General features: G+C 40.0%; 1 protein-coding gene across 2 annotated transcripts in view; it reads right to left on the reverse strand.

Moving 5' to 3' along the window:
* SUPT3H (SPT3 homolog, SAGA and STAGA complex component) overlaps positions 1–27,673 on the reverse strand; it is a 539,392-nt gene that overhangs the window by 59,572 nt on the left and 452,147 nt on the right. For both annotated transcript variants that reach the window (XM_045498438.1, XM_045498437.1), the window contains exon 11: positions 25,612–25,722. In XM_045498438.1, the coding sequence (XP_045354394.1) occupies positions 25,612–25,722 (111 nt within the window). The remainder of the gene's footprint in view (positions 1–25,611; positions 25,723–27,673) is intronic.

Genomic DNA, 27,673 nt, shown 5'->3' on the forward strand with positions numbered 1-27,673 from the left:
CTCTGAGCTGTCAGCACAGGGGCCAATGCAGGGCTCGAGCCCACGGACCGTGTGTCCGAAGTCGTCGGATGCTTAGCTGACTGAACCACCCGAGCGCCCCAAGATCATCTACCCTTAAACTCTTGACTGCAAATATGAGGCATTTAAGGCTTGTGAAGTTGCCAGTTAACCGACGACACTGAACCTCTTCTAGATCTTATTCTAGGGCGTCTTTTGTAAGAATCTCTTTCGTATTTTGCTCTTAAGTTTTGTATATTCTTTCACTCGTATGTACACAATTCCTGCAAGGCACTAAAGTGGGAAAGAGTGGTCTTTCCCACTTTTTAAACAATTTAAAAAAAAAATTTTTTTTTCAACGTTTATTTATTCTTTTTGGGACAGAGAGAGACAGAGCATGAACGGGGGAGGGGCAGAGAGAGAGGGAGACACAGAATCGGAAACAGGCTCCAGGCTCTGAGCCATCAGCCCAGAGCCTGACGCGGGGCTCGAACTCACGGACCGCGAGATCGTGACCTGGCTGAAGTCGGACGCTTAACCGACTGCGCCACCCAGGCGCCCCATCTTTCCCACTTTTTAAAAAACAGGTTAGAAAACTCAGGATACCTCAACGTCAGCATGTAGTACAGCTGCACTGGAAGTCAAGGTCGATTGTATGGCAGTGGTAATGATGCCACAATTAGGATGGCTGTAAAGCCATCTCATCTATTGCTTCCTGATTCTCTTTGGAGCATAGTGCCAAAGTGCCTTAGGCGCATTATCACATTTAATGCTAAATCTACCTTTGAGTATAGAACTTAAAATGTTACTAGCTTTAAACTCAGAGGATGGCTGAGTCTGAGGTTTAAAAACATGCAGACTTTCTGGAGTCAAGAGTCCAAATCCCAGTTGTGTTGAGTCAGCCCAAGGTCCTACCAAAGAGGATAAAGTGAAGGCCAGGCAGATTAGTTAGTGTGGGGTTTGGGCTAGACATCGAGAACGGAGGCCTTCTCTCTACCAAGAGGACACACACGGGCCCCTCAGTACTTTTTGAAAGAGCGGGGGTTAACCTCAACTGTTTCGGCAGAGTCTCAGGTTTACTTGCCAAAATGGATTTCTAAAAACAATGGCTGAATTACCCTACAGTCCATTAGTCATCCTACAGAAATCTAATGTTAGAAAAATGTTCGCCTTAAGATTTAGTGGTGGGAAAAGACTGAACAATGTTTAGCAGTTCTTGGCTGTGGCTCTTCATTCAATAGAAATTTCTTCCTTTAAAATCATCAGTTATTAAATTTAATACAGCTTAACCTTCAGTGTTTGTACTTATGGAGAAGAGACGAGGCTCCTGACTTGGCACTGTGTTTTTTAACGGAGCCCAGGCTGCTTGAGCTGCTGAGGTAGCCAGTTTCCAAGCTGGTCCTTGACAGCTCCTCCCTTGCTAGAAGCTCCCTCCCACACGGAATCAGGGTTGGTGACAGTAACAGTATGTGACCTCTAGAGCTAGGTCACAGAAGGCACGGTGGTTCCCGTCTGGCTTCCTTGGACTGCTTGCTCTGGAATAAGGTGGCTGTCATGCAATGAGAACACATCCGCAGTCCCACGGGGAACCGAGGTCCCCAGCCAATGGCTGGCACTCATCTGCTAGCCATGTGAGTAAATCACCTTAGAAGTGCAATGTCCAGCCTCAGTGAACACCTGGCTGACACGCGATTGCCACCCTCATGGGAAAGTAGAAGCCCCAACTGCTCGACCATGCTGCTCCCAAATTCCTGGCCCACAGGAGTCATGAGATGGTAAACGATTATCATTGTTTTCAGACACTAAGTTCTGGGGGTATGTGTTACAGATGTAATAGACAGGATACAATGGATCAAGAATACTGCTGTCAACCTTGAGGACATGCAACAGCTTCCTGTGATTCTCTTATAATCCATAAACCACCATCATTCTATCACCTATCACAGACTATACACCATTATTAATGACCACAGTTGGCCCAAAGGCCAGCAGTTAATCATGTATTCTGACTTATATTTGGTTGTAATGGCATGATTGTTTTGAGAGGTAATTTTTCCAAGCTGATGAGAAGTACAACAAGGCTGGCTCCATTTCTCTATGCTGACTTCACGGACTCGCAAAATTTCCGATTTGAGGAAATTACTGGTAATAGATGTTTAATAAATTTCTCCAATGTTAAGTACCTAGTTTACGCTTGGAAGGTATGTTTTGATGTGGCTCTCTGACTGTCGTGGAGGGAGGAACTGTGGAGGACCCAAAGAACAAGAATTGGAAAGAGCTACAAGAAACTAATCTCTCTGCTGACATCCACTGTAGTGACTTTCCAAAGGCAAACATGTTAACAACTCCCCACCTGTCCAAAGGGCTTCATTTCAACCAGCACAAAAATGTGGCAAGATTTTCAAAAAAGATAATTTTTGAAAGCTAGGCACTGGGCACTGGATCTCAATTCTAAGCAGAAAAGAAACGCTACACGTGAATTCATGGAACTTGCCTGGCTGCCAAAAGTTTGGTATTTCACGCTGGTACTATGGGGAAAGCATTTAAGCAGACCGCCAACTATGCGATCCTGCTTCCTAAATTAGACCCATTAGGTAGGAAAGGAAAGTTACCTCACACTCCAGAAAGTCTTTACTACAAGCCAACTCCGTGGCCAGGCCTATCCAAAGGATTGCGGCTAACTCCTGATACGTTAGATACGAAGACGCTAAAATACCTGAGTGCAAAGGTAAAACAACCACTGGGATATTTGGCTAATGGAACTTCCCACTGGCTCTCCCTTACGTTGAGCTAATATTAAAAAAAAAAAAAAAGTTAAATAGGTTTCCAAACTGGGGTGCCTGCGTGGCTTAGTCGGTTAAGCGTCTGACTCTTGATTTTGGCTCAGGTCGTGATCTCATGGTTCGTGGGACGGAGCCCCATGACAGTATGGAGCCCGCTTGGGATTCTCTCTCTCTCCCTCTCTCTGCTCCCCTGCACGCACATGCACATGCTCTCTCTCAAAACAAGTAAATGAACTTAAAAAAATTTAAACACTGCAAACTGTAGCAAGGGGTAATATTAAATAGTAAGCCTCCCTCTCACCACTGAACTCATTCATTAAGAGTTTTTACCAGTTTCACATGTGTCCTGCCAGATAATACAAGGATACACAATTATATACACATTCGTGAGTACAGACACATATGTATAGATTGTCTCCTCAATTACTCCCTTAATATAAATAATAACAATATAACTTTCTGTTGTTCTATACGCTAGTGGGGGCTTTTTTAGTTTGTTTTGGTTACCGACGCATTTTGGAGATTGCTTTCATATCTTTATCATATATCAAATTCACCGTCCATATTGGGGTACAATTCTGGTCTTTTTAGGCTACTCAATCAATCTAATTATATACCAACAAACTTTGAATTACTATAGCTTTGTAGTATGTTTTAATATCTGGCCTGGTTAAGTAACACTCCCTCTCCCTGTTTATACTTTTTGAGAATTTTCCTGGATCTTCTTACATATTTGTTTTTCTATATGAACTTTAGGATTACCTGTTTAGTCCATAACGTCACCTCAAAGTTCCATTTTTAAAAATTGGAATCAGAAGTGACGTATCTTCCCCTGCAGTAGGTACTCAGATGAAGTCCTCCCATATGCTATCCTAATAGAATATATACCAAGTGGCTTAAACTTTACATTTATCTAAAATTTTACTATGTATGAACGTTCAGTTTTATCATGTCCTTTAATATGCTTGACCACCTTGGGACTAAGTAGGTCACTTATTAGGGCCCTCACATTTCAGATGGAGAGAGAGAGACTCAAGGACGTGTCCTCACGACTAGGACCGGGAGGCCAGGGCCCTGGCACTTGGCTCAGGGCCCTCCCCACCATACCGAAGGCAGGGAGCGCCGTGAGTCTCTCCAAGAAACATTTTAAAAACGTAGATGGTTTTAGTTCCATAGCAACGCTACATTTTAGACATGTTGGCAAACTATCAAATTATTATACTTTTAATGAATTTTAAAACTTATAATAATCCTGGCAAGAATACAATGAAATCTGAACTCTCACAAATTGCGGGTGGGGGTGCAAACTGGCACAGCCCTCTCAGAAAGCATTTGGGCAACACATACCGAGGGTGTTAACGTGTTTCAGAGGAAGAAGGAAACTGCTACTGGGGTTTCTGGGCCACAGCCTCAGCTCCCCTCCACTCACGAACTTCCATTCTTTGCTCTAGCTGGGCCTGTTTCCTCAGAGTCTTCTGAGTGCTGGGATCATGCTTAGTTCCCTGTCCACACCTCCCTTCTGCTCCCTTCTCTTTCTTCCCCTAGACCCTGACTGAGAAAGATTCTCCGAAGCCCCACCCACCCTGTTCCCCGCCTTCTGCATCCACTCCCGCTTCTGGCTTCCCTCGCACACATGCCCCTCCTCCCTTCCCAGTCTGCTATCTTCTCCCAGTTTCTGTGCCACACAAGGGCTGGAGACAACTGTTTACTTCTTATAGGTTATATTCCAAAATTAATACATACTGATAAAACTGAACCTTTTCAAACAAATCCTATCCCCTCATGTGGCCCATGGAATTTAAGTAACTTTTCCAGAAACGACAACGAAACAAATAAGAGAGTCACTGAAATCGTTTTCTTAGAATACACCTGGATTTACAATGACCAGAAAATATACTGTATGGAAATTAGTTTTAAGATTGTGAAACTTCTCCATAATTAGCAGATGTTCTCATTTCTTGTATGAATTTCCCTTTGATTTAGAAAAAGTATTTTCTCTTAAAAAAATGTTAGTTTCTTTCATAGGTGAAATAGCCGAACTTAGATATAATTTTTTTTGTAAGTTTTTGCTAACATCGTTGATAACAATCCATAGTTCATACCAAGTAGGGGGGAGCACAATTTAAAATCGATTTCATTTTCCTCCAAAGACCTTGGTTAATTCTTTGAGAACTTTCTGTTGTTCTCTTTCTAGTTCATCTTGTGTCTTCTCAAAATTAAATCTAATCTCTTTAACTGTGTCTAGCCAGCATTCCCACTATGTGTTTTGACAGCGGGTGCAAGGTCAAGTTTGGTATCTATTTCATTGAGATGTTCTTTGGGCAGATCCAGAATGTATCATAAATAACCTTCAGATTGTTCCAAAGAATGTCATCACTATTGGCAGACTGGTGACCACAACAGACTGAAAAGATGATGCATTGCTCAAAGCACAGAAAAATGACCTCTGGAGTTTTTGCCAAAATTCCAGTATGTATGTATACCTTTTTCTTTGCCAACTGTGTGAATACTGTTATGATGGTTTTGCCCTTGAGGTACTTTTAAATGATTTAAATAATGCTAAAATTATTTAGATTTTTTGAAAATGTAATGTAATCCTGTTAAATCTTTTTACAAAAAAAAAATATTCACAATTCGAATGTGTGATGCCCATCTAGTTGCCAATACAAAGAATGACGTTTTGTGCCCTTTTCATCCTACACATATACAAATTTAAGAGTAAGAGGAATCCCTACTCATATTCAGCTACCATGTGCAACTGTTGTGGATGCTGTGTTAATTTGTGGGTGTATCTGGAACCTTCCCTTAGAAAATGAGGAGAAGGATCTGGTGAGTTAATCTGCCCTTTCTCTTACTTAAAAGCTTCTTTGGCTCACATCCTCCCCCTTCTTCTACTTAAGCAATGTCCATCTACAATTTTAGGGGCAGCACAGTCCGCAGACCTTTATGGCATTCAACAGCAACTGCCTTTTGGGGGGGGAGTTGGGGGAGAGAGTGTAAGCGTATATATAAAATCCGTATATAAAAGATCTACAAAATTTTGCAATTTTAACCATTTTTAAATGTATGATTCAGGGGCAATGAATTACATTCACAATATTGTGCAACTATCTTTCCAAAGAAATTTTTGAGCATTTTGAAACAAATGCTCTATACCTATTAAACAACAACCCCCCTCTCCCCAACCCTTGGAAACTTCTTCCTTTGTGTCTCTGTGAATTTGGCTGTTCTAGACATTTCGCATTAGTGAAGCCACGTAATATTTGTCCTTTTGTGACTGCCTTATTTCACCTAGTGTCATGTCCTCAAGGTTCATCCACGTCGTAGCATGCATCAGAACTTCATTCCTTTAGATAGGTGGCTGAATAATAGCCCACTGTGTGTATAAACCACATTTTTAAAAATCAATTCATTAGCCCTTGACTTTTGGTGAAGCACAGGGTAGAGGAGTGGGGCTTGAGTGGTGTCTTGTTATACGAGGTACCCCATATAGTGTGGGGCATAGGGCAGGAGTCCTTCCTCCCGAGGCCTTGGGGGGGGGGCTGCTGCCCCCAAAGTTCAGTGGAGATTCCTGATTGCTCCAACTGTTGTGTTTCCCTTTGCCTCTGAATTCTAAAGCACCTGAAGTCAGTGACGTTTCACATTTACTGACGGTGAGCTATGGTTGTCCTCCCCCCAGTTAAACTTCAAGTTCCTTCCGGTTTTCAGGTGTTGGTGCTGGTAGTTACAGGAAACGGGTACTGGCTCTCAGTGTGCCAGTTACCACACCAGGTGGTGGAGCTCAGGGACGGTCGCTGTTTTCCTTTCTCTCTTCTGCAGTGTCTAAGATGGCACTAAGCACATACTGGAAATTTAAAATGATTGCTAATTATTTGGAAAATGACTTCTTCCCAACAAAAGATGTGACTTGCTCATGACCTGAGTTCTTCCTTGCGCATCAGGGGAACTGACTTCCTCAGCCAGTGAGAAGAGGTGAACCACAAATAACCATCAGGAAAAAGAGGCTTCCAAGAATTTGGTTTCCTGATAATACATGAGACAGGCGATTTCTTCTCTTTTTCTTTCCCGTTTCTTATTTCCATCGGCCCATGGAGTAGAACGTCCATCTTTGTAGCTGGCAGTACGCATCAGGACTCATGTCTTTGCGCTAATATTAATATCCCTTTGTTATAATCACGAGCATTCTTCCATTTTTCCCAAGGGAAGTAGAATCAGCATGTCTGTGAAGTCTGCTTTTCTTTGGCATGTGCATAAAGACGAATTCTCCGACAGCTGGGAAACATGGACGGCCCTATCTTCAAACTGCAGCTGTCCAACAACTTTATTTGGCCATATTGCACAAAATATTGTGTGTTGGGAAGTTCTTTCTTAATGGAGTGAGAGAGGAGCTCCTCACTAAGAAAGCAGACAACTACAGTCGGTGTGGGGATCTGACATATTCATGGCGGTGCCTGAGGTGGTTACCTGAGAAGAAAACAGTTCTTCCAAATTTGAAAACAAGATGTCTAGCTCTTCCTAAATGACGGCCATGCATAAAAATGTATCATAAAATGTGTCTGAAATGTCACAGGAAGAGCACAACGCTGAGAAAGACACTTCTATCTGAAAGACTATTTTGTGTCTATGAGAACACATAATCATCTGCCAATTAGACACGTCTTCATATCCAAGTAATTCTGTTATTTCTGGTTCCTCAAATTTTGTTTTCCACGTAGTTATTTCTGGGGCCTAAAATTTTTCAGACAAAAGCTTTCTGAATGGATAGTGGTGACTCAGTATCACCTCTGCCACAGTATGGTCCCATATTTGTAACTATCAACTTTAGTCCTCCTTCAAAGTTTTTCAGTTTAATGGTTCATAAAAACGGCCACATTGACTAAAATCTGCCCTCAACAAGTACCATTACAAAGAATAATTTCCCACTTCTAGAGCCCAAGAGTTGGGCAGTGCTCATCCAGATAAAAGACAAAAACCCACACGGAAAACAACTTGCCATCAAGAGCAATTACGAAAACAAGACTGGTTTCTGTGATAAAACGAAACTGTGTGGCTTGAATGTTTTATAAATATTATCTAATGTCCTAAATACCACACTCTGCAAAAACGATTGAAGAGTGATGATAAGAGATAGGCTTTGGAGCCCTGCAACCGATAGCAAAGTTCCTTCTGCTGGTTGAGTGTGTGGGGCTTTGTTCTCAGGGCTGAAATGCTGAATGCAAAGGTCAATCAATGAAACAGGTGTATGTTAGCTCCAAGTACAGTTTCAGCATGATGTCGGGAACAGAGCTTCAGGCTTTTCCCAGTATGCTAAGGATTCTAAAGTATGTCTGGTACATAAGTACCCACTGAACACAAAAATTTAAAACAGATACTGCTCATGAGGTAGCTTGGGCATTATTTTACCTTCGATCACGGAAGAATCAGCGATAAATGCCTGATAGTAATAATGAAGCAACCACATTCTTTTTGTTGCCCTGCAGTGATCTAGAAGTTGTTTAATCATAGGTAGTGGAGGGTCCACTGATACAGGGCATACCAAATTTAAGGGACCTAAAACTGACCAGGGAGATTAAAATGGGAAACTTTGGGGGCACCTGGGTGGCTCAGTCGGTTAAGCATCCGACTTCGGCTCAGGTCATGATCTCGCGGTTCGTGAGTTCAAGCCCCGCGTCGGGCTCTGTGCTAACAGCTCAGAGCCTGGAGCCTGTTTCTGATTCTGTGTCTCCCTCTCTCTCTCTCTCTGACCCTCCCTCGTTCATGCTCTGTCTCTCTCTGTCTCAAAAATAAATAAACGTTAAAAAAAATAAAAAATAAAATAAAATGGGAAACTTTGTCCTTTGGAAAGTTGTTCTCTCTTCAGATCATCGTTTGGTTTGTCCATCCATTCATCTGTCTTTTTTTTTTTTTATTTTTTTTAACGTTTATTTATTTTTGAGACAGAGAGAGACACAGCATGAACGGGGGAGGGGCAGAGAGAGAGGGAGACACAGAATCAGAAGCAGTCTCTAGGCTCTGACCCATCAGCCCAGAGCCTGACATGGGGCTCGAACTCACAGACTGCGAGATCGTGACTTGAGCTGAAGTCGGACGCTAAACTGACTGAGCCACCCAGGCGCCCCCATTCATCTGTCTTTTATGTTGAACTCCAAATAAGCAGAAAACATTGTACTTTGCTGAGGGAGATGCTAAGACGGTTAAAACATGGTTTCTTGGTCTACCTGAGGACTCGTCCTCTTTAGGTTTGGGTCGGACCAAGAAATACAAAGTATGTTAAGAGGAAGTGGATCAAAGTTTAGGAGTTGATTCAAAAGGAGAAAACAGTTCTGAGAAAGTCAAGGAAATAATAAAGAAATGAGATGTGGATTCCTACCATGGCCTGCATCACCAGGAACCCCTGGGCCTAGATCTATCTATTTCTTTTTTTTTTTAATTTTTTAAATATTTATTTTTGAGACAGAGAGAGACAGAGCGTGAGTGGGGGGAAGGGCAGAGAGAGAGGGAGACACAGAATCTGAAGCAGGCTCCAGGCTCTGAGCCATCAGCACAGAGTCTGATGCGGGGCTCGAACCCACAAGCTGTGAGATCATGACCCGAGCTGAAGTTGGACGCTCAACCAACTGAGCCACCCAGGCACCCCTACCTATTTCTTTTCTAGAGGAAAGGATTCTTTCTCTAGACTCTGCCTCTAAAAGAAGTATGGGTGCTCCAAAGCTATCTTAAGATTAAAATGGAGTCAGTGACAACATTTTCTGAAGGAAGTATTTAAGAAACGTTGCTACGAACATTGGGAAGAGCCTCATAGTTTGTTCATGTAACTTTACAGTATTTTTCTTTCATGAGCAGAAATAAAGAAAAATATTCAATTTAGGTTAGAAGAAACACGTGTAACTATTAGATGCTGAAACAATCTGAGAAGAGAGATGAAACAGTTAAATTCTTAGAAGACTTTTGGGAACAGAACAAGTTCTCATTTGTCTTGAATAACTTAAGTAAGATTATGCTAAAATGGCTCAAGACAACGGACCAAAGATCATACTACTGACCAAATGAGAGTATCATCACCAACCAGGTTTGTTGAATTACAGATCCTTTCACCTAGATTATGTGAAATATTAAATTTTTTCATGTGTACAGAATAAGAGGACAGTGACTGTCCACTAACAGAAGTTTAGGAATGGGCAAAAGCTGGAGTAGGAAACTTTTCTGCGTCAGGGTCCTTCCCTGACCCACAGATTGGAAACTGAAAATTAAAGTCCATTGGCAATGCACTACATCTTTCATCCTTTCCTTTCAACCTAAAGCTTCCAACTTGTCGAAACTCTCGTTCTGGAAAAGCTTTTGGTAGTCACTTTTGCAACCCACAATTTCTGTGGCTTTTCATCTTTTCACTATATACTCTTTCTGCCTCTAAGCCTCACTGCCCATATGTGGTCAGTAATGCCACCACCACCGGAAGTGAAACAGTCCTCAGCATGAGCCTGTTTGCCCACACAAGGGCAAAATGTGGGGCAGGAAAGGAGTCTAGTGTTCGTGGATCTGAAGAAACTGTGAAACTATAAAAATGGACACAGAAACACAAGGGAATTCTCTGAAGGCTACAAAGACGGCCAACGAGTGGGTCTGGGTGTCCACCTCATGGCTTGAGCCTCCTTTTGCAATTCTTAGAAGGGTGTTGTTGGTAAACTGGCCTTTTCAGCTCTTGTTTTGAATTCTATTAGGACAATAACGGTTTTTTTTTTTTTTTAAAAAGCATTCTTTGCATTTTGGGGAGCATGTTTTACATTTTAGGCACTGTGCTAGGAGCTTTTAAGGGTTATTACTAAATATTTACTAAAAGTTGCTTATTTGTACAGCTGATTAAACTGTAGCTCAGGCAAAAGTCATCTGACTCAGAACTCTTGAGAAACCGTCAAAGACGGCAGAATGTTAAGTAATCATTTCCATGAAACAGTATCAGTGACGCTGGTTCCTTTAAGACCATATTTTTATATTTCTCTACTTATTTAGGAAACTAATAGTGGTACTACCTTCTAGGTTGTTGTAATGACTAAATGATATACATTTAAAAACCTCAGAAGACCATCTTCTTAAAAGGGACCAGGTACATATACACGTGCATATGTGTGTGCACACACACACACAGGCACACATACAAACAAGTTATAACTATCTAAAAGATTATATGTGTGTATGGGCATTTTTTTCTCCTTCTCAGAAAAGTGCCAACTTAAATGGAAATACATTGCTTGCCTCTCTGGTGCTGATTCTCTGACAGCAGCAGTCCTGCCTGTAATGCTTCTCGGAAAAGCATGTCAGTACCATGACTGACTAGACCACGCAACTGTGACTGACACGCTCCTGAGACACCCTTCACCTTGACAGAACACAGGGAGTTCCACATGCATTTTCAGGCGTGTAAATGAAGCTGCCTGAGCCTTCTGGAATACATACCTCCAGGCTTGCTGGGACCACAGCCAAGCAGCCTAGAAGTCCTTTCCCGTGCTTAACAATAGTTTGTGAACTAGGATACTGAGATCTGTATAATCTGAGTTGTTTCAGATGCTTCCACACCTTTTTTAAGCACAATCATGAAATGTAAAAATACTCCCCTATCACTATAGAGAATAGAAGAGCAGGTCTTTGCCAAGCCTGCTTAAGTGAGATATTTGAGTGTTTAAAGCCTACTTTAAAAATTGCATCAATCATGTCATGCTCTATTAGCACAATACTGACTTCCTCATTAGAAAATTCGCTCTAAGTATTAAGGTCACCTTCGGTGGTGATAGCTAGTAACCTACAACATCGAATTAAAGGGCATGTCTGATGACCAGTGAACTCCCAGGAAATGAGTCCAAAATGATGCATCCTTTTGTCAAACACTCTTAAAAATTAGCTCTTTAGGATCTCTCTTAGAAATATGAAACTCCTCACAACCACTACCACGTATAGCCCACATTTTAAAGAACCACCAGGCCACCTGCTTTTCTCCAGAAAACACCATAAAACTCACAAACTAGTAAAGCTGTGTAAAGCCTACAAAGTCTCTATCTTTGTGATGAGGTTTACTTACTTTGTTTGAGACTTGACTTCCTCTTTTCTGAAAAAGGAAAAGTCTCCAGGCATCTTTGCAGGAAAAAAAAAAAAAAAAAAAAAAAGGCCTCATAACCGAAGTGGAGGCCAAAGAACACTTCTTTGTCACTTTGGTCTTGACTTGGCATAGTGTTTCAGATGGTATTCATTTGGAATAAAGAGACTGATGACATAACATGTCCAATCCTCCTCTCTAAGTGGCTTTACCAGAAGTGGGAAAGGGCAGACAAATATAAATTCATCTGTCCATAGGCAACCGAAAACATACCAACTCATCTTGGAGTAATTTCATCAACAGGATGGTTTAGAGGACAGTGCGGTGGCACCATTTTTGGAAGGTAAAAGCTTAGCAGAAGGAACATAAATCAAAGGTGACTGGCAGGTAAGGGATATATGCAGCCATCAGCCAAACCATGTGCACGCTGGCACAGATTCAATAAGATCATTTATAAAATTTTTAAGGCAGGAGTACACAAAAGGGGGTCTGGTGCTAACTAAATCCACAGATAGCTTACATGCCACTGAAATAAACACTTCCAGATGCGGGTGTACAAAAACCTTTCACAGAAAGAAATGTTTTCTTTCATAAATCTGAAGGAGGGGCTCTTAGCGAGGAAGGGCAGAAAGTCTGAAATGGAGACTGGGCTTCTTACAGACTGGAAGTGCCTGGCGAGGTGGACCAGTTGTGCGGGCAGCATGCGATCCCTAAGACTGGGCTTTTGCTCTACTGAGGAAAACACGCCTAACAGCATATCCATCCACCAGTCCTCAAAAATCTACTGTCGGAGTTGGTGCTGCTCTCGTTCCTTACAATTTCTTGTTCTGGGGGTGTGTGTGGTGGCAGTGATAATGGGTTCGCACTGAGATGGAAACCGCTCATCAAAGTTTAGAAAAATGATGCTTTGCAACTTACACACTAGCTCAAAGCTATTGCAGGCGTGGCTTTAATGACAACAAACTTTTTGAAATCTTGTTACAGTCATCTTTCAGGAATGCACGACCAAGTTCATTAATGACTTAGAAAGTCAATTTGTTCATCGGAACAGCATAATAATACGTGGGACTACCTGGTCACATATATAAACACTCCCAGAAGTTCAAATAGAAAGCCAGAATGTCTTTTTTCTTTTCTTTTCTTTTCTTTTTTTTTTTTTTTTTTAAGTTCAGGTGATCTATGCATTGAGCCCTCCAACCACTTTCTGGAAAACCCTTTGAAATTAGTTTCCTTGTTGAATCTTTAAACTTCACGCAAATTCTTCGTAGGCATTTGAACACTTATTCTTGAGAATATTTTTGTATGTTTTAGGCATTGACCTAAGTTATAAACTTGTCATCTTTTATTCTTTCATTCAGGGTCTCGTTCTACTTAGTCTTCGTGACAAGTATCTCTTTAATGGATTCTATCTTGTCTGTTCTCAATGTCATTAACTTAGCAGAGCCTTTTCTGCCTTCTTGCTTACAATACTGCGGGGCCACCTAATTGGCCTCTAATTAGAACTGTGCTGTTCTACCCTGTAACCCTACTCCTTCCTTTACACCACCATCTGAGTTATTTTTCTACAATACAGAGCTGTTTATATCCACTCCTTGCTCAAAAACTCTCAAACAGCTCCCTGATCCATATCAGTCATTAAAAAGAAATTTTGCCCACAACATCTTATTGAGAACCTAATGTGTATCAGAGATAAAAATTCATCTGTATTATTCAGAGAAAATGCTTTATTATTTGCACAATGCCCGCACAATAATTTGGGGTTTCTGTAGAGCACAGATAACTGCTGACCGACATCATAAAGTCTAGGTAAACTGGCTTGGAATTCAAAGTCTTCAAACTGTCATCACCCCATTCCACCCTCCCCTCAGGGTACTCAAGACTTGGTTCCTCAACTTTGCCTAAACAATTGTCCTTCTTCCTTCCTTCTTTCCTTTTCTTTTCTTTCCTTCTTTATTTTTTTTTTAATGTTTTCTTATTTTTGAGACACAGAGAGACAGAACATGAGCAGGAGAGGGCAGAGAGAGAGAGAGAGAGAGAGGGAGACACAGAATCTGAAGCAGGCTCCAGGCTCCGAGCTGTCAACACAGAGCCCAATGCGGGGCTTGAACTCACGAACCGTGAGATCGCGACTTGAGCCAAAGTCAGACACCCAACCACTGAGCCACCCAGGTGCCCCCTACTTCTTTCATACATCTGTATTCCTCCCCCATTTTATCCCTGCTCCTTTTGCTACCTGCAATACCATTTCCAAATTCTTACTCGTTTCCCTTACCTCTGTTTCATAAATTCGATTCAAACGTCAATGGCCCTACAAAGCTCCCCTGACTTCCTCAGGCAGACTGTGCCCTCCCTCTGTACCTGAAGCACTTTGTCCAAACTTGTGACACCACTGGCCACATGGCACTGCTTGCATGCACATCTCCTACACCGTGTCGGAACATTCCGTTATCTCTATATTCCATACCCCCACTTCAACATATTTCTAATACAGTACTTGGAAAATGTTTATTGAATTAATAAATGGAGATGTCAGAGCTGTAGGGGCCCGAGGACACGTAGGGACGTTAACACATGTAGGGACCTTCCACTTCTCCATCATGAGCAGTTCAATTGTACAAATACGGATTTTGCCAAATGGACTGTTCAACTCAGAAAGCAATTGCTGTCCTTTGTATGTGACGGATGCTTTTACCCTATCAGGGAGGCACATGCTTTGAACTGGTTTTCCAGCAGCGGTGGTGGGTGACAGATGGACTTGTAGTAGCATGGAGTCTGGCCTTACCTTCCTTTTCATTTAAAAAAATTTTTGCCATGTGTGAGTTGGTTGTGTGAGCGAAAAGAACCATCAAAAACCAAAGGTGTCTTCCCACATGAGGACTGACCCCTATTCCTGTCTTCTATAGACAGTGGTCCAGAGAAAAGCACATTATAGAACTTGGGCTAGTTTTCTTTCTCTTCTCTTCTCCTCTCTCTCTTTTTTAAACTATTGAAAGCTTGCCTGGATGAGAAGTGCGTGTCAACTATAACTCACTTACTTATGAGGCTCTTACCTAATTAGTCTAGAGTATGGGAATGGGTGTTTTAGGTTAGATCAGGAATGAAGAATTAAATCAGAGCCAGAAATGTAGTTTCTAACTTCTCTACTGGAAACTATAAAATCTGCACAAGTGTTTGAATTGGAAGTGACAGGAACCTGTAGGCCAGGCTGTGAACTTCTGGAGCCAGAGAGTCAACTCAAGTACTCCTCCCTGGTATTTCCATCAGGGGCACAGCTGCCCAACTGTCACCTTGAATGCACCTGGGCAAATTCAGAGCCTGACATTGGGCTCTGCCCTCACGACCTCTGCCAACTAATCAGTCAAAATATTTCCAGATCTGGAGAGCCTACTCCACATGTTGGGTAGATGCCCAGAACTGCAAAGTGCACTCCAATCAGGTGGGAGAGCCTATCCAGGTGCCAGGGCAAGAATTAACATCTGACTGACATATGGGCCGTGAATTTTCTCTTCTCACAGCTTGGGGTCATGCAGAGGCAGTGTGTGGGGGTGGGATATTTGATCTGTGCATGCACAGCCTAGGGGATTTGGTTTAAATCAAATCATAATTAAAACACCAGTCAGGAAAACAAGGCATAATTATTTTTTTCCTGCGTATTTTTCCTACCTTGGAGAGAGCCTTAAACACACGCTGGCTACAATAAAAGCCAGGTATCAGTTTCATTTTGGGAAGGTGTAAATTTTCCACTTAAAACAATCCACTTATTATGTTGTGGGATTAAGTCTGCAACTACATCGGTAAATTAAATGACAGTTCAATGATGATATTTGAGAGACTAAAGTATGTAACACTATTTAAGAAATCATCAAAAAGTAAATCATCTCCAGTTCAACAGGCTCTCATCATGGCTGTTGGAGGGGGTTTCTGTCACAGTACCAATAAAACAGTACACAAATGTTTCACTTGAACAAAACTCCCTTATGAATGTTAGATGTTTCTGGGATGGTAAACAAACAATGTGTTTTAATAAAACCAGTGTGCTCTTTTCTAATATTCACCTACTTAGATAGAAAATATGAAGTGAAAATTTAAATAGGATTTTTGTTAGGTGAGCCTGAACAATTTAATATTATCATTATTGTGATTAATTAATATACTGACGTTGTAGGTATAAATATATATCATCTTCTTGTTCATTCACAGACTTCAGGGAGGATTCTTGCCATTTTTAGAGCACAGTTTTTAAGTTTAGAAATATCTCAGCTGAGGTTAGTTCCTCCCAACGAATCCTCTTGTTGCTTTCATGAATTTATGAGTTAAAAGAATCCTGTGATTTTTTTTTTAAAGAAAAAATAATTTCCTTTTGGGAGTCACTCTAAATATTTTCCCACTCTCTGGCCATTCCCTCAGAAGACTGCAAAAACCTAGAAACTGCAATAACACGTTCAAATCTCAAGATCTTGTCCTTTTCGGATATTCTGCTCAAAAAGTTTCTCTTCGTTGTCAAATGTTCCTCTTTCCTTGTTCGAATTCCTCCTCTACTCTCCAAGATACAGCCTGCCTTTTACAATAAATAGAGATTCATTAACTTCTTGAACTACTTCAAATTTTAAAAGACTTTGAAGGATACACACTTGGAGAAATTACACAGAGCTGATTAGGGCTCTCAACTTTGAGATCTACTTTCAAGGTGTCCCCCCATTAGAGAAGACTGGTTTTCTCCTTTTCAAACTATGTTCCTGAAAACTCTAGGATTCTTTGAAGATTTTCTAGGGGCCTCATGATTTTTTTTTAAATGTTTATTTAGTTTTGAGAGAGAGAGAGAGAGAGAGAGAGAGCGCGAGTGAGTGAGCATGAGTGGGGTGGGGCAGAGAGAAAGGGAGACACAGAATCTGAAGCAGCCTCCAGGCTCTGAGCTGTCAGCACAGAGCCTGATGCGGGGCTCGAACTCACGAACCATGAGATCATGACCTGAGCTGAAGGAGGATGCTCAACTGACTGGCACCCAGGCACCTCCTCATGATGTTTGATTTGAATGTCCATTTACAATTTTTGTGCTACTCATAATAAAGGTTCTGCCTTTTCACATTTTATATTTGAACTTCCTGTAAACGTTTTGCTGATTAGGATAAGGTTACGTCTTGGAATTTGGGCTTGTTAGATTTTGTTTGTGGATACTTTTAAAGCAGACCAGAGAAATATTCTGTATACAACTGGGCAAATGACTACATCACCTTAGGGTCTCTACCCGACGCAGAACCGAATTTGAGGTCTCTACTTCTGACACAGAGGTGAAGGCAGAAAAAAGCAAAATGCCTTTGAATAGTAGCTATTTACTGCAGAGACAAACTAGTTGTTAATAATACTTGAATTTTCAAACTGGAACTGGATAAGTCCTTATAAACAAAATCACTGGCTGCCTAATTTAAGGTATTAGTGCAGACAGAGGGTTCAAATGAGAGAAGATCTCACTTTCCTTCTCCCTGCTGTCTGATGATTTAAAAAATGAACTAAACAGCTTTTACAGAATAAAGAGATTGTGCCGCCTCGATCTGGCAACACAGAATGATGATGTTCTGCTTACAACAGCAGAAATAGTTTCAGTAATGAAGTTCATTATTCATTCATCAAATTTGGATTCAACAGGCAAAGCAAAATAAACTTGACCCTGAAACTTCAAGCAAGTATTTGTCAGAAAAGGGTCTCCAGGTGACTGAGATTTTCTTTATGACATCTTTGAGTAGCTTCTAATGTTTTAAGATACCTTAAAAAATATTTTCCAGAAATCCAAGAAGGGTCGTCCTGGATTAGAAATGCATATATTGATTCTCTTTAAATATTACTAGTTTAAAAATGTGAGCATTTGTTAAATATTGTTAGTTCAAACAACTTTTAAGCAAAAAATTCTAACGATTTTTCTTTTGGGCCAAGACCACTGCAGGCCTGTGTAGAACATTATTAAGAACTGCTATATTTGTGAATCAAAACTTCTTAATGCTGCATAAATAAAATAAAATATAAAAATAAAGTGGACACTGTGATGGATACAATATTACACCTTTCACCCATAACTTTGTTTTTGAAACACCTTCACTGTTCTTTTAAGAGTAGATCTTCTAGATATAACATATCGATTTTTTGAAATATCTCATGAAGAAACCCTTTTCTAGTGGAACATACACTTGTCTTCTACACAATGTAGTTTAAAAAATATGGTCTCATATTTTGAGGATAAGACCACTTAAAAAGTTAAGAACAGAGACCATTCTGCAAAGAGGAAGTTTAATGAGTAGGATTAGTAAGAATTCACTGAAGCCCATGGTCCTGGCAATCGATAGAATATTCCTGGCCACAGACAGAACTCTGGTTACTATGTAACCTTAAGCTGGTTACTTAATTTTTCTCTAAAAAATTTTTTTCTAATGTTTATTTATTTTTGAGAGAGACCGAGAGTGAGCGGGGGAGAGGCAGAGACAGAGAGAGAGACACACAGAATCTGAAGCAGGCTCCAGCCTCTGAGATGTCAGCACAGAGCCCGATACGGGGTTCAAACTCATGAACTGTGAGATCATGACCTGAGCCGAAGTCGGACACTGAACCGACTGAGCCACCCAGGTGCCCAAATTTTTCTCTACATCTCAATTTTCTCATCTATAAAGTGGGATAACTAACACTCATCTTGCTGTGTTGTGAGGAAAAATAACACAAGTGAAAAGGTTTTTCTAAAATAGTATATGAATTATGATTTGATATGAACCAACACTCATCTCAGATCCTAATGGTTTTCTCTGCCAAACTCTTCCAACTTCTTTATCCCTACATTTCAAACATTCTCTCCTTAAGTAATCCGAAATTGAACGCTGTCCCGATATTCAACTGTTTTTCACCTAGAGAAACCACAATTTCATATAATTTGACATAATGAATTTTGTCACTGAAATCTCCCTGCCCTATTTTAAAATTAAAACCAGTTAAAAGTTTTGCATTTTTTTTTATAGAAAACACTCACTTTTAGGTTATTCTCATATGATAAATATGCCATATGTTAATTTATTTCAGAGAATCAGTAGCCCACAACCCTAAAAAGGTACATTTGCTCCAATCTCTAAGGGTAGATTTAGTACTTCCAAAAAATGTACTGAGAAAACTTTTGCTCCCAGTAACAACACAAATATTTAAGAATTCTTACCCCATTTATCCTTGGTATTTGCATTTGAAAATTATTCTAATATTTTGTGACATTTAATTTTCCATGCCGAACAAATAAAATGCAGACAAATCTAATGCACTTATGATGCAAGAATTATTCATGAATGTGAAAGTCTAGATCAAAATAGTGAAAGCAATCCACTATGCCACTTTTGTTTTTCAAAGCTTCATGTGAGGAAGTCTTAAAGGAAATTTCACATTTTTTATACCTATGTGTCTATTTTGAACGTTCCTTAAGAACAAATGATATGAGAGCATCGCCCCCCGAACCCACAATAGATATACCCACATCAAAGTAAAGGATCACTGTGGAAGAACAAAACACTTGTGAGTGAAGAGGCTGGATTCTGGGGTCAGTCCTGTCACTCACTTACAAGGTGCCTTTGGGTACATTGCCAAGTTTCTCTGAGGCTGAGACTAACTGGGCCTTCTCAAGTGTTAGCCAGCTCTAAAATACAGTACTGTGACCCTACCTTAGAATTTAAATCAGCAGAATGGACACTGAAGCACAACTCGTTGCTGGGGGTGCACGTAAGTGATTACTTAGCTTAATGACGGTGCTTAAATAAGCAACTGTCTTGTCTCAGTATTGTAGTTCAATAGAAGAGTCACCTGATAACATGCAAGTTCGGGGAGATTAACATATTTTTCTACTGTGAATATCACTCAGGAGAAGCTAAAATAGATTTAGGCGTTACACACGGGATTAGGTCATCTCACCCAGCGAACACGGTTTCCTGTTTCTGGCTTTCAAAATTACACACCTGGTTTTATATCAGTCACTCACAGTACTTCCCACCGAGAGGTGGGATTGTTTGCAACCCACGTGCAAACAGTGAGGCTCTAAGTGCAACACACGTTTGACCTTTTACGTGATGAACAACCACTACCTTGGGTTACTCTTTGGAGTATTTTCCCTGAAAAACATTTCGTTCACAAAAACTTTAAATGCTTTTTACTTCCAAGCTGGCACAAATACAGGCGCCTGGGTGGCTCAGTCCTTTAAGCGTCCGACTCTCGATTTCGGCTCAGGTCATGGCCTCGCAGTTCGTGGGTTCTAGTCCTGCACTGGGCTCTGTGCTGTCAGCACAGATTCTCTCTCTCCCTCTCTTTCTGCCCTTCCCTCTTTGCACGCGCTCTCTCTCTCGAAATAAATAAATAAATAAACTTAAAAAAAAAAAAAAACTTGCACAAATAAGTTCCAAGAATGTATTTTTAAAAGCCATTACCAAAAGCATTTGAATTTTTAGGTTGAGAGAAGAAAATACTCTTCAAACAATTAAATACCAACTGATTTTTCTGATAGGACAATTCCTTTAAAGCTTTTGCTACACTTTTTTTTATTGGGGGGCTCTGATACCTTTCTTAAAGTAAGTTTTATTTTACCCTTTACTATTCTGTGTTTCCTTAATTTTCTAACATACTAACACTACTCTCAGTAAATGAAAAAAATTACTAAAGAAATGATGGTATCAGTAAAATATAAAAAATGTAAAAACTGTGGAAATAATATAAAAAAATTATCACCAACTTTGATATACTCAACAGTCTCTGAAAGTTGTTTTTAGTAACTTACATAAACTGAATTTGATGAAGCTCAAAAAAATTTTTATTTTATTTTTTTTAATGTTTATTTTTGAGAGAGTGAGACAGAGCGTGAGTGGGGGAGGGCCAGAAGGAGGGAGACACAGAATCCAAAGCAGGCTCCAGGCTCTGAGCTGTCAGCAAAGAGCCCAACGTGGGGCTCAAACCACGAACCGTGAGAACATGACCTGAGCCAAAGTCGGACACCCAACCGACTGAGCCACCCAGGTGCCCCTCAAAAAAATTTTTTTAAATGTTTATTTATTCTTGAGAGAGAGAGAGAGAGAGAGAGAGAGAGAGAGAGGGACAGAGCACGAGTGGGGAAGGGCAGAGAGAGAGGGAGACAGAATCCAAAGCAGGCTCCAGGATCCGAGCTGTCAGTGCAGAGGCCGACGTGGGGCTCGAACTCATAAACCATGAGATCATGACTTGAGCCGAAATTGGATGCTTAACCGACTAAGCCACCCAGGTGCCTTTTTCTTTTTTAAAGTTTATTTATTTATTTTGAGAGAGAGAAAGGGAGGGAGAGTGGGGGAGGGGCAGAGAGAGAGAATCCTAAGCAGGCTCCGTGCTGTCAGCACAGAGCCTGATGTGGGGCCAGAACTCACGAGCTGTGAGATCGCAACCTGAGCTGAAACCAAGAGTCGGACGTCCAATTGACTGAGCCACCCAGGCGCCCCCAAATCACAGAGTCTGAGGTGATTTCCAGAATTATGGGAAAACTAAACAATCATAGGAAAAATAAACAATAGGCAAAAAAAGTAAAATTCGGTTTTAAAAATGTTCTTTAGTATGCGTATCCAGAAAGTCAGGTACGTAGAGGGATGGGGACAATCGCAAATGTGTTTTAGGAGACAGATTTTGGGGCTGGAAGTTGGAAGGAACAAATTTTAGACCTTGGTTATATCATTTAGTCTAATTAATAGCTTCACCTCAGAAAAATTACATCAGTCTTCTAGGTATGATACTTTCTCTGAGCTTCTGCATAGGATTGCGAATAAATGAGAACACAGGAAAGAAAGAAATCACCAACTAAAACCAATAAGCTAGACACAGTACTGCCATAACTCCTTGGTCAGAGATGGTGGCTGAGAAGTGTCTCCACGACCTGCGTATGAACGGCAGGCTGGCCGGTGTCTCAGCTCTCCACCCCTTTCCTCTCTGTGTCAGCAGCCACTATGTGCAAAGCATCGTCTCCCTCTTCCTCCTCACCTCCACCTAACACAGCTTCAATCTCTTCTTCTGACATTTCAACTCATTGCCTGGGCGAGGAACTCACAATTCTTTATGCAACGAACTGTAGTTCTGAAACCGAGCATGTTGTGATTTTTGTACAAAATTACGTCAAAAGTCATTAACAGAGTGGAAAACGGAATGAGGACTCACTAAAAGCAGATTGCTACGGGTTTGTTGATTGATTGATGTTGGAATTAGATGTCTGTGCAACCTACTGTTATTTTCATTCTCTAAATCAATTTCCAAGTATTGGGAATTGGCTACATATGAATCAAGTGATGGCTACTTTATTTTATTTTTTTTATTTTTTTATTTTTTTTTCAACGTTTTTATTTATTTTTGGGACAGAGAGAGACAGAGCATGAACGGGGGAGGGTCAGAGAGAGGGAGACACAGAATCGGAAACAGGCTCCAGGCTCTGAGCCATCAGCCCAGAGCCCGACGCGGGGCTCGAACTCACGGACTGCGAGATCGTGACCTGGCTGAAGTCGGACGCTTAACCGACTGCGCCACCCAGGCGCCCCAAGTGATGGCTATTTTAAATTAGCCATCACATCTATATATACACCAGACAAGCACTTAGATTTGGAATGACATGGTGCAAGGACACAATCTTTATGTCTCATAAGTATAAGCTAGTTGTTATGAGCATTTCAGTTTACGAAGGAACTGGTAGGCTAGAGGTAACTGAGCTCAACTTTTCTGTATGAAAATTTAGGTCTCAATCCATGGTTACTACAGACACAGTCTGCATGCCTCCTCTCTTCTTATGAGTTGCAGCTCAAAACCTACGTAGCAGTGTCCCTAGGCAGCATGAAGTATTATTTCAGGGAGTGAGCCTCAAGGAGCTGGACATCAACATGCCCCAACATCAGAAGCACCTCCTTTTAGCAGCTGAAGGTATGTGGGGGCCAGGAGCGAAGCGCCATATTGTTAGATACCCAGTCTGCAAATCTCTCCCACTTTAAGGAGAATTTTAAAAAAAAAATTTTTTTTTTTTTTTCAACGTTTATTCATTTTTGGGACAGAGAGAGACAGAGCATGAACGGGGGAGGGGCAGAGAGAGAGGGAGACACAGAATCAGAAACAGGCTCCAGGCTCTGAGCCATCAGCCCAGAGCCCGACGCGGGGCTCGAACTCACGGACCGCGAGATCGTGACCTGGCTGAAGTCGGACGCTTAACCGACTGCGCCACCCAGGCGCCCCAAGGAGAATTTTTAACTAATCTGAAAGACAGATTTATGAAAGGAACAGCATATGGAATATTGTCAATAATATTATAATAGCGTTGTATAGTGACAGATGGTGGCTACACTTGCGGTGAACACAGCATGATGTATAGGGTTGTTGAATCACTGTGTTGTATGCCTGAAACTCCACTGTGTGTCAATGATACTTCAATAAAAAAGGGGCAGATTTATATATTATATATAATATATACCATAAAACTAGGTCTTCCTGATCATATTAATCATGCTATAAAATAGAGTAGGCACATTCAGTCCTGCAGCCTGGGCAAATTATTATAGCTCTAGGTAATAAAGCAGACTTTTCAAGGTGGGTCTTTTCTGAGGACTGATGAAAATGCAGGCGCCCCTCTCTGGTGATTTTTACCAATTGCTGTCACCCTGGTAGTGGCTAAGTGAACTTTCGAGGTCATGGTTTATTTGTTCTATTTTTCCAGATCTGTTTAAATTAAGCATTTAAAAGTTGCAACCTTAATTTAAAAAACCATATTGGTTATATGTTTATTACATAAACAGTAGCTTAAATCATATCTGAACTTGGTTTCAAGTACATTTTCTGACCATCTGATAATCTCAGATTATCAAAGCAACATTACATGAATAACAGAATACCAGTGAGGCATATATATATATATGTGTGTATATATATATATATATGTGTGTGTGTGTGTGTGTGTGTGTATGTATATATACATATATATATGTATGACATGTGTGTGTGTGTATACATCAACATCCCCCAACATCAGAAAAACCTCCTTTATACACACACACACACACACACACACACACACACACACACACACACACGTATATAAACAATGTCATCAACCAAGATGGTTAAATGATCGGTCCAATGTATTTACATATAAAAAACTTGGAAGAATGAAGCAGCCACCACTCCTTCTTATGACTAGGAGATTTTCCCCTTATATTGGATGTTCCTTTATGCAATTTTATCCATTATTTTAGTTACCATTTTAGGTTCTTTCTCAAAAATCCTGTTTCCCCTTGTTATTCTTTAACCTGCCCCCTTTTCCTTCTCTCTCCACTCTACTGCCTCAACCTTTTAGTCATTATTTGGCTCTTATCTATGGACTTGATAGTTTTAATCCTTTGTTAGAAGATGGTTCTTTCAATCTCAGTTTTTAAATTCTTCCAACCATCTCATATTTTTCTAAATTTCATTTTTATTTTGCCTTATCACTAAAAATCATCTCACCTACCATGCAGGAAAAAAGAAAAAGAGATACTTGATTCATTCTGTCCTTTCAACTGAATGATCTAAAAACATTCATGCAGAAGGATATATTGCTTTCATCAGTGTATTAAAATCATGTCCTCATAACATAGAAGACAAATTTTACATATTAAACAAAAGTGAAAATAATAGTTATGATTACAAAAAACTTCTGGACCCAAATATACAAAGCTTGAGATACATTCTTGCTGTCACAATGAGCATCCATATAATTCACTAATGAAAATTAAGAATGGAAAGCAAGCATTCCTTTTAACTAAAATGCAGAAAAAAAAGGAGATGATAGAAATCATGATTTCTATCAACGGATAATAGTAAAACCCATCCTCAGGAGAAAACGCATAGTATATTACACCTATTTATGTATGTATGTATGTATGTTTATGTGTATAATGTTAAACATACATGTAGTCTGCTTTAGTGTATTAAGCAGAAATGAATATGAAGAAACCAAACAAATAGTAAATTCTAATGTTCCTCAGCCTTCAATCAAACTTCACTTTCTGAATATCAAACCCATGCCTCATACAGAGAAAGACTTGGAGAAAGTTCTATTAACAGGAATAAAGATTTTTTAAAATGGCCACGAGATGAGCATTTAAATAAAACACACACACACACACACGCACACACACACGCACACATACACACACTTTCTTTAGGCTGTTGAAATACAGTCTTTAATTCTCCATTAAAAAAAAAAAAACAAACCCTGATTATAAGCTTTACAACCATTTGAAGATGTGAAAGACTATCTGCATTTCAGCCTACTTCAAAGCCAGTAAAGAAATCATTTCTTCTTCTTCCAACTCAAAGTATGTTTAGGAGCAGGACATCTGATAGAAGTGGCATTGCCAATCTAACCAATTTTAAAATATAAAGTGCTTCTGGCAATATTTGGATACATATAATTTGACAAAAAAGTTTTATAAACCTAAGCTTTGAGAAATAGAAAATATAAGCCCCAACAACAAAAAAGCATAATTTGTAATTGAAAGAAAATAATATTTTGTAGAAAAAAATTGTCCTTCCAAAAAGAGACAAAAATGACTAACTTTTATTTCCCAAGAGGACTATGCCACTTTTATACAACAAAATTACCGTCGCCACAAATTGCTTTCAACAATTCCATTGCTTCTTCATTTGACCACTTGAAAATCAAAATTCTTTCAGATTATAAATATAACTTTTTATAACTCTGTTATTACGTACTGTGAATGGGGAAAGGGGGCCAATCTTGTGGCCGTAGCGTCGAACGGCCTCTCTGATGTGGCAGGGCTGGATGGCATCGCTGTGAGCCTCAACACCACAGGCCGCAGTGCTCTGCGACAGAAAAACACATAAATTGTTACTAAATCAAAAACACACAACAGAACTACAGTGTATAAAATATGAAAATAAACTTTTATAAAATGGACGTTTTTTTCCCCTTTGGGATGCACATTCCTGCTGCCATACACTACGTTTAAAAAAAAATTCCATTAACAAATCAAAGATGACTTTTACGTGACCCCTTCCTTAGCAGACCTACCAAATGCAATTTTTATGCCCACAATATTTCACCTAGGCCTGCCTGTCAGGGTGCAGGAGAATACAGCCACTTGCGTGTAGATGAGAATCGTTGTGGGGGCTTGCTGAAAGAAGTTATAAAAGGAAGTTATTTTTTTTGAAAAACATTTAAACATTTATCATTACAAATGTTTCTTCGGGACCTGTTGGGCATGTTTCTGAAATAACTTGAGGGTCATCAATTTTAAAATGAAAAATATAAAATTGCTGTATATTTATTTATAATACTGGGGTCTGTCATAAACAATCATGTTAACTTGGTTCCTAGGGCCAAAAGAAAATAAAACAAAACCTGTCTCTTTTAATCTGCTTCATCTGTAAAAAGGCAGGTTTGAAAGTACAAAAAGACACAAGAAAGAGAAAGATGATCTGCAAAGAGGGTATGGATACCAGCTCAAGAAATGTATGTAACGTGATTGAAAAAAATTAAAATGTTCAATAGGAGCAAGGTAGTCTTGTGGTTCCGTTGCAGGCTCTGGTTTTCCAAATACCTGAGTCCAGATCCTATCAGTTACCAGTCCTGTCAAGTAATGTAATATCTCTGCATTTCAGTTTCCTCATCTATAAAATTGGGGCAATAATTTTAATTGCTTTATACTTCAATGGATACCAGATGCCAGTCATTAACATTAAAGAATCAACAGGAAGAAACAGTAGTTTGTGTATTACTATAGCTGTATTCTAGAGGTCAGTCATAGTCACATAATGATTATTTGTCTTTCTCATAATGAAAATGACCACTTTCATAATTCCTTCTAGGAGTATAACTAATATGACCGCTATGGATGGTAATTTGGCCAAATCTTGTCAAATGGAAATGGACCACCATTTTTGCCCCAATTTCACCTCTAAGGATTTATCCTACAAATATATTACACAGGCACACAATTTTATATATCGTATCTATACTCTCACTGCAGAACTATTAGGATTGATGAGGTAAATATTCATCAATGAGGGAACACTAAAATAAATTATGATACATCCATCGAATGAAACAGAAACTACAGCGACCACCAAAAGTTCCATCCCTACTCCTACGGAACTATCTCTAAGACGTATTGTATGAAAAAATGCAAGGTGTCCAACTGGGTGGCACTATGTTACCACTTATTTTTTTAAAAGGCCGAACATTAGGGGCGCCTGGGTGGCGCAGTCGGTTAGGCGTCCGACTTCAGCCAGGTCACGATCTCGCGGTCCGTGAGTTCGAGCCCCGCATTGGGCTCTGGGCTGATGGCTCAGAGCCTGGAGCCTGTTTCTGATTCTGTGTCTCCCTCTCTCTCTGCCCCTCCCCCGTTCATGCTCTGTCTCTCTCTGTCCCAAAAATGAATAAACGTTGAAAAAAAAAAAATTAAAAAAAAAAAAAAAAAAAAAAGGCCGAACATTATAAACTCATTTAAGCATAGAATATTTTTGCAAGGGTACACCAAACATCAGTAATAGTCCTTATCTCTTGAAGGATAAATGGGTATCTAAAGGACAGGGATTAGAAGAGACATTTTCACTGTACTTTTCAGATGTTCTTTCTGTACCTTGTGCATGCTTTTCCGATAGCTAGTAAAAGAATATAAAAATTCCCATTCAATGAGAACATCTGCTAATTATCTAAGCTGAACCTGAAATAAAGTGTACAATATGAAACAAACCAGATCTTGACCATTTTTATGATTTTAATAAGACATGCAATAAACCAAATAGGAATTTA

This window comes from Leopardus geoffroyi, chromosome B2 (assembly GCF_018350155.1).
Source record: "Leopardus geoffroyi isolate Oge1 chromosome B2, O.geoffroyi_Oge1_pat1.0, whole genome shotgun sequence".
In the NCBI taxonomy this organism is placed as follows: Eukaryota; Metazoa; Chordata; class Mammalia; order Carnivora; family Felidae; genus Leopardus; species Leopardus geoffroyi.